Source organism: Muscardinus avellanarius, assembly GCF_963383645.1.
Source record: "Muscardinus avellanarius genome assembly, chromosome: 12".
In the NCBI taxonomy this organism is placed as follows: domain Eukaryota; kingdom Metazoa; phylum Chordata; class Mammalia; order Rodentia; family Gliridae; genus Muscardinus; species Muscardinus avellanarius.
In genome coordinates this window covers 29,320,389-29,330,339 of record NC_137798.1, presented here as the reverse complement: position 1 = coordinate 29,330,339, position 9,951 = coordinate 29,320,389, and the positions used below count along the sequence as shown (strand labels likewise).

At 49.1% G+C, this 9,951-nt stretch overlaps 1 protein-coding gene across 1 annotated transcript; it reads right to left on the bottom strand.

Annotated features, from left to right (window-relative positions):
* Positions 1-3,892: 3,892 nt before the first annotated feature.
* Positions 3,893-8,315, bottom strand: LOC308271580 (polyadenylate-binding protein 2; the record flags this gene model as incomplete). The annotated part of the gene is made up of 7 exons (XM_080707995.1): positions 3,893-3,932; positions 4,808-4,959; positions 5,276-5,363; positions 6,389-6,495; positions 6,749-6,816; positions 7,490-7,604; positions 7,965-8,315. The coding sequence occupies 7 exons, from the start codon at positions 8,313-8,315 to the stop codon at positions 3,893-3,895; spliced, it is 921 nt and encodes a 306-aa protein (XP_080564121.1).
* Between the last annotated feature and the right edge of the window lie 1,636 nt (positions 8,316-9,951).

Here is a 9,951-nt window from a genome sequence, read left to right as displayed (position 1 = left end):
GCATTCGGGCTGAAACCAGAGGATCGCAGTTCTCGGACAGCCTCTGCTACTTAGGTGAGGTACTCCACAACTTAGTGAGACCGTTTCAAAATAAAGAACAAAAAATCAGGCAGGGGGTGTAGCTCGGAGGGCGAATGCCCATGGGTTCCATCCTAGACCCGCGAAAAGAAAAGAAAAGAAAAGAAAAGAAAAGAAAAGAAAAGAAAAGAAATAGAAAAAAGAAACCTTGCAAATAATGGGGTATCCACAAAGGCTTACACTGGGGAGTGATTTAGTACCAATTTTTAGCCGGGTGTGGTGGCGCACGCTTGTAATCCCCGCGCTTGGGAGGTGGAGACAGGAGGATTGCAGGTTCGAAGCCAGCTGCGCTGGCTTAAGAGACCCTGTTTCGGAGGCTGGGCTGTAGCTCAGTGGCAAAGCGCCTCCTTTGCAGGTGTGGCGTTCTGGGTTCGATCCCCGGTTCCAAAAAAGCCAAAAAAAGAACCCCCTTTAGAAAAAATAAAAAATAAAAGCTAGCTGGGCATGGTGGCGCACGCTTGTAATCCCCGCGCTTGGGAGGCTGAGACAGGAGGATCGCGCAGGTTCGAAGCCAGCCGTGCTGGCTCAGGAGACCCTGTTTCCAAATAAAAGTATAAAATAGGTCTGGAAGTGTAGCCCGGGGGTAGAAGGGTTTCCAGGAACCCCAAGACCACCCCAAAAATAATAATAAAAAAAAAGCTAAGAGCAAACACAAAACTTAAAAGAGACCGTTTCCAATTTTTTAAAAAAAGTATAAAAATGGGTCTGAGAGTGTAACCCAGTGGTAGAAGGGTTTCCAGGAACCCCAGTACCACCAAAAAACAAACAGAAAAAAACATTTTTCTTTTTTTGTGGCACTGGGAATTGAACCCAGAGGCATTTTACCTCCCAACTATATCCCAGCCCTGTTTTTTTCCCCGGTACTGGGGATGGAACTCAGGGGCATTCTACCTCCGAGCTACACCCCCAGCCCTATTTTTTATTCTGTTTTGAAACAGGGTGTGAGTTGCAAACGGCCTAAGTAGTAGCTGAGGCTGTTGCAAACCACGATCCTCCTGTCTCAGCCTCCCAAATGCTGGGATTACAAGTGTGCGCCACCACGCCTGGCTCCCAGCCCTATTTTATTTTAATTTTGCAGATTGGGGATTGAACCAGGGGCATTCTACCTCCAAGCTGCACATAGTTTTGAAAACAGTCTCACTATGTTGTGGAGGGCCTAAGTGGCTGAGGCTGTCCACAAACCTGCAATGCTCCTGTCTCAGCCTCCCAAGTACTGGAATTATAGATATGTCCCACCACACCTGGCTTTTTACTTTACTTATTTTTCACATATTTTTGTGGTACTAGACTTGGAACCCAGTGGCATTCTATCTCTGAACTACACCCCCAGCCTTATTTTGAAACAGGGTCTCACTGAGCTGCAAAGAGCCTAAGTAACTGAGGCTATCCATGAACCCCAATCCTTGTTTTAGCCTCCCAAATGCTGAGATTACAAACATGTACCACCCACCATACCCCACTGGCTCTTTACTTTTGTGTACCTGTGTGTGGTACTGGGTATGGAACCTAGGGGCCTTTTACCTCTGGGATACACTCCTAGACCTATATTTTATTTGGAAACAGGGTCTAAGTTGCTGAGAGCCTAAGTAACTGAGGCTGGCTTCAAACCTGGTGCTCCTCCTGTCTCAGCCTCCCAAGTACAGGAATTATAAACATGTCACCACACCTGCATTTTTACTTTTTTTTTTTTGCGGGCCTGAGGATGGAACCCAGAGGCAGTCTACCTCCGAGCTAGATCCCCTGCCCATTTTTTAATTCTTTATTTTGAAACAGGGTCTCAGTGAGTTGTGGAGAACCTCACTTAGTAGCTGAGGCTGTCCTTGAACCACTATCCTCTGGTCTCAGCTTCCAGAATGCTGGGATTAAACGCAAATGGAGGGACTACAAGCATGTGCCACCACGCCCAGCTCTGGCTTTTACATATTGTCTCACTACCTGCAAAAGCGGTGATCCTCTCGTCTCCCTCAAGTACTGAGATTACATCAGGCCTGGCTTAAAATGGCCAAATTTTTAAGAGCAACCTGACATTAGAATATAAAATGGAAACATTAAGATAGCTAAGAGCTAGGCAGAGTAGCTCACTTCTGTAATCCTAGCACTTGGGAGGCTGAGACAAAAGGACCAGATTCAAGGCCAATCTCAGCAATTTAGAGACACCATATAAGCCAGGTGTAATAGCACACTATACTTGTAATTCTAATACTTGGGAGGCTGAGACAGGGGGATCATAGGTTCACAGACAGCTTCAGCAACTTAGTGAGAGCCTGTTTCAAAATATTAATAGGGCTGGAGGTACAGCTCGGAGGTAGAATGCCCCAGGGTTCAATCCACAGTACCAAGAAATAAAAAAGTGGAGAACAGTGGCGCGCTACTGGTAATCCCAGAAGCTGAGAGGAGGTTCACAGGTTCCAAGCCAGCCTCAGCAATTTAGCGAGACTTCCAAAATTAAAAATACACACATACACACACAAAAGGTGGCCAACTAACTACCAAAAAAAAAAAGAAGTGCTAGTTGTAAAGTCCTAATTAGTGAAATGACTTTAAGTTAGCTAAACATATCAAGTGGTGGCTGCATGGCCAAAACAAAAACTGTACAATTGTCTGTTAACAAAATATTTACGTATTTATTGACCCCACTTTGAAGTAGAAAAATCATCCAGACCACCTAAGAATCTAGGGTATAAATATGGACAGTTCCTATGTACTGTAGTTCTATCAAGAACAGATAGACATGCCACTAGACTAATCCTACCGTTTTCACTAGCCAGAAAACTAATCATCCTTAACTAAACACATGATGTTCCTGCTAGTTGTAATTTAACTCCTACTCCTTATTTATAAATGGGAATTTCCTTCCACACCACCAGTACTTCCACAAAGTACAATTAGCAGCCATCTGCAATCTAAGAACGGGAAGATAAATGATCTTTACACCCAAAGGCCAAACAATTTTTATTTTCAAAAACAACTTTATTCATGACACATATTTAAAAAAAATTCCCGCCCCCTGGAAATGATCTAAAAAAATAAACAAAATCCACCTCCCACCTCCCTGTTCCCACTTCCTCCCGTTCCCTCCAAATAAAAGGGAAAAAAAAAGGCAAAGAAAAAAACAAAACAAAACAAAAAACTGAAAAACAAAAACACCCCAAACCCCCCCCAAAACAAGGTAGTGCATTTCCCCAGGGGGAAGGGGAATTTACACTGGAGCCGCTGGGAGCGGAACGGAGATCTTCCGGCTACAGAAACCTGCAAAGAAAGACACTCAAAACAGAAAAAGAAACACAAAAGGAAACAAAACAGATCACCAGGCAATCTGGAGGGGCAGGGAGCCTTGGAGGGGAGGGTGGTGGCAGATCTGGCAGGACAGGAGCAGGCAGGAGGGACTGTGGGAGGCAGGGAGAAGATGGAGGGAAGGTAACAAGCAGAACAGTTTGGTGTCCTTCCAGAGCCCTGGGTAAAAAAAACCCCTCCTACCACCCATGCCCACCTACCCTTGCGCAGCCCCCAAGGGGGTGAAGTGGGGCAGGGAAACATGGGGAGCAGCTTGAGCAGTTGAGAAGTGTCCATGGCGAATCCCCAGAGTGAATGAGCAGCCCCCTGCCCCACTCCCTGGGCCTCCCCCTACTCCCCAAAGCAGGTCCCTCCTCAGCAGTTAGTTATGGGATTCTCCCCCCTTCCACAGTGTATCTTTTTTTTTAAAAATATTTTTTTCCATCAAGGTCATCTTCTGTTTTTCTTTTTTTTTTTAATTCTTTTTTTTTTCCTTCTTTCCTCTTTTTTTCCTCTCTTTCCTCCTAATACACACTTTTTTTTAGTAAGGGGAATACCATGATGTCGCTCTAGCCCGGCCCCTGGAAGAAAGAAGGAGAGTTATGTGTTAACATGACACTAGATAGTTCAGCACATGCCCCTCCCCGTGGGCCCTTTCCCCAGTTACTGTGAAGGGGGAAAAGAAATTTTCAAGTACCCTAAAACTCACGCCACAATCCCAGAAATAGCGACACACCTGGCAAATGGGGGGGGGGCGCGGCAACGGGGCACTAACAGAATATTTGCCAAGTAGTGGCAATAAAGAAGTGCCAACAGATACAGGAGCAAGAAAAAGGACCAACTGTTTATCCAGTTTTCACTTCTCCACAGTTCTTAAACCCAATCTTATGAAAAACCAAGGTTGATACGCCTAATCTGACTCAAAGTAGAGATAACTATAAATGCAAGCCATAACATGGGCACCACACTAGGCCCGGTGAGAAAGTTAACCTTGAAAAAGACTGGCTGACTAGAGTAAATATCTCAAAATCCTCCCACATGGCCGTGGGAAGATCAACAAGCCTCTGGTATTCTGCCAGGAAGGTTCAAATTTCTACCCCCTCCATAAATCTGGGAAAAGTAGCAATGTCCAAGCAGTGCTTTCCCTGCCCTAGGCTCTGTTGCTTCCTAACATTCAGTGTAAATATCTTCACTGCTACCAACTCCCAAGAAAAAAAAAGCTGGAGAAGGAAGCATCCCTCCGAATAGATTGAACCCTTATCACCATTTTCTACGCCAGAAAAGATGATGAGACTGGCCTCCTGGCCTGGCCTGCAACTATCTTCCTCACCCCGCACAGGCAGGAGACCAAGGCCCTGGAGACCAGGGAAGGGCAGGAGGGTCCTCAGATCAGGAGAGAATGAAGCAAACAGGGTTCATGGGAGGCGGGGAAGAGGAGCAGCCCATCTATCCTGACCTGTAGACGCGACCCCGGGGCCTGCTGTTGAAACCACTGTAGAATCGAGAGCGGGAACTGTTATAGTTGGTAGTCCGGGCACGATAGCGGGCACGTGGGAAACCCCGGTCTGTCGTGCTGATGCCTGGTCTGTTTGTTCGTTTGGGGATCACCTGAAAATAGAGGATACATAACAGAAAGCCTTACAGTCCACCTGGAGTTCACACAGAACCACAACAGCAAGGGCACAGGGCTGAGCCGGGCGCGATGGCGCACGCCTGTCATCCCCGCGCTTGGGAGGCGGAGACGGGAGGATCGCACGGGTTCAGAACCAGCCTCGGCTACTGAGTGAGGCTCTCTGCAACTCAGTGAGACCCTATTTCCAAATAAAACAAAAAATAGGTCTGGGAATACAGCCCGGAGGCAGAAAACCTCTGGGCTCCACCCCCAGTACCACCCAAAAAAAAAAAAAAAGGGCACAGGGCTTACCTTGATTTGTCTTCCTCTAAACAGGGACTCATCTAAGGCCAGGGAAGTCCTCACTGACTCTTTGTCTGAGAACTCTATATATGCAAACCTGAAAGAGCAATTGTCACTTTACCTTTCTGAGTTCACCAATAGCTCACATATTATATCCACCTTGCAGACATGCTTTGTTGGGAGTCTAAAGTGTTCACAATTTAAATAACTTATTGCAGCCGGGCGCGGTGGCGCACGCCTGTGATCCCCGCGCTTGGGAGGCTGAGGCAGGAGGATCGCATGGGTTCAAAGCCAGCCTCAGCTACTGAATGAGACCCTCTTTCCAAATAAAGTATAAAATAGGTCTGGGAGTAGAGCCCAGAGGTAGAAAATCCCGTGTTCCATCCCCAGTACCACAAAAATAAAAAAAATAAATAGAAAACAAGCCACACAAAGCTGGATTTCTATCTGGACATAACTAGCTGGGGGTTAACTAGAAGCTGTCCCTCCTCATCCCAGATCTCATCCACATCTAACTTTCCATGACATCAATTCTATCCTACCCAGGTATTTTTTTTTTTTAATGGTGCTAGAGACAGAAGACAGGGGGCATTCTATTTCCAAGCTACACCTCCAGCCAATTTTATTCTTATTTTCAAACAGTCTCATTAAGTTGCTAAAGGCCTTACTAAGTTGCTGAGGCTGTCCTTGAATCTGTGATCCTCCTGTCTCAGCCTCCGCAAGTACTAGGATTACAGGCCTGTGCCACCAAGCCCAGCTTTCTGAAACTGGTCTTGATCCTACTACAATCCTCTTGTTTCAGCTTCCCAAATCACTGAGATCACAGGCCTGCACTACCACAACTGAATCATATTCTTTTTTTGCCATATTGGGGATTGAACCTAAGGGCCTTCTACCTTCAAGCTACACCCCTAGCCCAATTTTTTATTCTTTATTTTGAAACAGGGTCTCACTAAGTTGCAGAAGGCCTCAGTAAATAGCTGAAACTGGCACAAACCTATGATCCTCCTGTCTCAGCCTCCCAAGTACTGGGATCACAAATATGCACCACCACATCTGACTTGCTCAATCTATCTATTTTAAACTGTGATTAAAATGACCTCAATTTATTCCCTTACTTACCCTTTGGGATGGCCGCTAAATTTGTCGCAGAGTATGGTAACGCGGTTGACTGAACCACAGCCATGAAAGTGAGCTTCCAGCTCTTCTGCCGTCGCACCATAGTCAACCTAAAAAGGGGACATTGTACAGATACTGGGCAACTCCTCTCTCAACGGGCAGCCTGCCTGGCCTTTGATTCAAGAAATCTATACACACCAAAGCACATCAACCCCAGAACCTTGGTCGACCACTCCACCGTTTACCTCCTCTCAACCTCCCATTCAAATTCGTCACCTTTGTGAAGCTGTTCCTTTCAAGACTCAATAATTGCCCCAAACAAGAATGCCCCCCCACGACTCCAATCAGAGCCCCAATACATACATTTCCAACATAGATAGAACGGGCATCAGCTTCCATCTTCTCTTCAAGAGACATGATCACTGGGCCAGCTTTGAAAAAATAATTTTAAAAACAAGTATATTTTCTACTGGAGCAATGTGAGCATTTCCACCACCTCTAATAGTATAAACTAATAACGAAGGATTTGGGTCCATTCCATTTTGTCCCCTGCTGTCCCTGTTACCTAGAACAGTGCCTAGCACACAGCAGGTTCTCACTAAATATGACAAATTAGAGAAAAATGTAAGAATTCCCCACTTCCAAATCAAGCCCCCACTGAAGAGCTTTAGTTGAAATGTCCTTAGGATGAACAAAATTAAGTAGGCTAAGACTGACATTTCTAGACTAAAGAAGCCCCTCACAGCCCTGCGGTTTCTCTTAGGAATCCTAACTAAAGGGTCTCCAACTGAAAAAAGAGAAAAAATAGACTTGAAGGTCAAATGCCAGCTGGCAACCTCCACAAGAAGGGTAGAGGCAGACTAAGAACAAAGAGAAACACATTAATAACAGGGACAAAGGGAGGCACAAGACAACCACTACCAAAACAGAGCTTACTTCTCACAAAGGTCAGTAGAACACACAATGGACTATGACCGCAGCACCTGCCCAGCAATTGCTCAAACAGCTCCAGGGTCTTGAGCATCTAATGCCACACACCCCGTGCTCCCCACCACCCTTCCAAACGGAGGACACGACTGCGCGTGCAACTGCCAGTTCACTCACCATTGCCTGGAGGTGGGCTCATATTCATCTGCTTCTCTACCTCGTTCTGTAGCTCCTTTAGCTTCTCGGCTTCTTCCTCCATCTCCCTGACTCGAGCTTTGATAGCTTCCAGCTCCTACAACGAGTGGGGAGGGCATGCAGAAAAGCTTAAGAGGAACCAACGCAGGGGCTGTGCCGTGCTCTCGGTCGGCACGCGGCCCCAACCATGCTCGGCCATTTCCCTGGCCCCACGCGAGGGTCGTGATGAAAAGAAATGCAAGTTACCTTCTCGGGAACAACCCTAGGCACCCATGACGCCCGAGTCTACGCCGCCGGGCGCCTTGTGGCGATCCAAGACCGGTCCCGGCCCCAGCCACGTTATTCCCCGCCCAACCCCACCCCCTCCAGCCTCCCGCTCGCTCGCCGGAGCTCTGGGCCTCCCGTGACCCGGCCCGCCGGCCGCCGTCGGCCTGCTCGCTCGCCCTCCTTCCCTCACCGGGTCCTCAATGGCGCCGTCCCCCGGGTCACCCTCGACCAGTCCCGGCTCTTCCTCCTCCTCCTGGTTGCCAGGGGCTCCCGAGCCAGGCCCAGGACCCGGAGCTCCCGGGGGGGCGCGGGGCCGGGGCGGCTCCTCTTCGGGCTCGGGCTCCGGCTCGGGCTCCAGCAGCAGCTCCCCAGGCTCCAGTTCCTCGGACTCCAGGCCGTTCCCGTAGTCCCCTGCGCCCCCCGGGGCCCCCTCCCCGGCCTCCCCACCGGCCCCGGGCACAAGATGGCGCCGCCGCCCCGGCCCGGAGCCCCGACCGCCCGCAGCCCCCGCTGCTGCTGCCGCCGCCGCCGCCGCCGCCATCGCCGCTCAGACTGGGGCCCGCCGCCCAGCGATTGGAGAGCTGCGCGGGCTATGCCGAGGATTCATTAGCCAAGCAGCCTGCCCGTCACCCCGAGCTAGCGCTCCATTGGGGAATATTACTTGGCCATCAAATAAGATCCCACCTCCTAGGCGGGGCACTGCGCCAAATTCTCAAATCCCGGTAGGGGAAATAGGTCTGTCAATCAACGCACGCCCCACCTCCTCCCGTCCTTAGGTAACAATACAGCCACGCTGTGACGACACTCCTGCTTATCCCCGCCTACGGGAGGGTCAGCTAAGCATAGGACGCCCGGTGATTGGTCCCTGAGTAGGCGACTGGAAAGGACCAATCTTCCGATCGCCTCACCACCCTGACCCAACCTCAGACGCCGATTGGCTTGCAAGATTCGAAGGGCTGACACCCGTAGCGTGACGGGTGAACCTTGCCCCCGAAAGGACTGCCAGGCTTCCAGCTAGGGAAACGCCAGGTCACATGACTAGTCCGTCCCCAGGGGGCCGCCATCTTGACACTACGGCCGCCACTAGCGCTGTGGGAAGGCGGAGAGGCCGGATGTGGGGCGGAGATATCTGGAAACTGGCCTCCTGACCAGGAAAGCGCCTGTAGGTGGGATGTTGCCGGAAGTGCAGTTCTGAATGGAGCAGTACCGGAGGAAACTTCCCAATTTAATTATTGGCACCACCCACACCACGTAGCGGGGAAGAATCTTCACCGAGACCTACGAGTCTCGAGTCCCGTCCACCTCGGTCGTTGTGCACAGGCCTCTTCTGCAGCCCCTCTGCCTTGCCAAGTTTCAGTCTGCTTCTTTTGCTGAGCTTGTGACACCCCTAACGGGTCACCTCTTCAGTCCACACCGTTACCAGACTGGCTCCCCTTTCATGGCCAGTCTCAAAATTTCTTACTGTGACCTCAGGTACTCCAGGACCTGGCTACTTTGCAGATATTACTTTCCACACTTCTTTCCGTAGGTGTACCCGGGATCCAGACTTTATCACTGTGCATGCAGTCGCTCTTCAACCAAATTCTGCAAATCCTGCTTCCCCGGGGAGGCCTTCCACTAGACACCTCTACCTCCGCAATGCACTTGACAGTTTTGTCTTTCCTAACTAGGGGGCTGAATACTTTCCTCCTCGGCAACATGCCTAGGACATTGTACGTGTCCTATTAGGTGTTTAACTGAAAGGTGCATTGATTTGGGATCTGGGTGCTACTTTTCTGCAATTTCCCAGCTTCCAGCCCAGGCCACCTTTCAGAACTCAGAGGTATTTATTTCTGTAGGCAGGTTCCCACCACACCCTACACCGCTGCACCCTGAGATTTTAATGAGACAGTGGCTTTGGGGAAGGCAGGATTGCCCACACTTTTGTACAGAGCCTGCACATTTATTAAGAAGTAATTTGCAAGAGAGATTTTTTTTTTTTTTTTTTTTTTTTTTTTTTTTTTTTTTGTAGGCAGACCAGCTACAGGTCTAAGAACTGGATTCGCACAAGCCCAACCAAAAAGTTGAATAAGCATGGTTGTAGGTAGGAAGATTAGGACAAGAGGAGATCCCTTTTAGCAAACCAAAAAGTCAAAAACACTCATACCCCACTCTTCCCTCACCCCCACCTTTCCCCA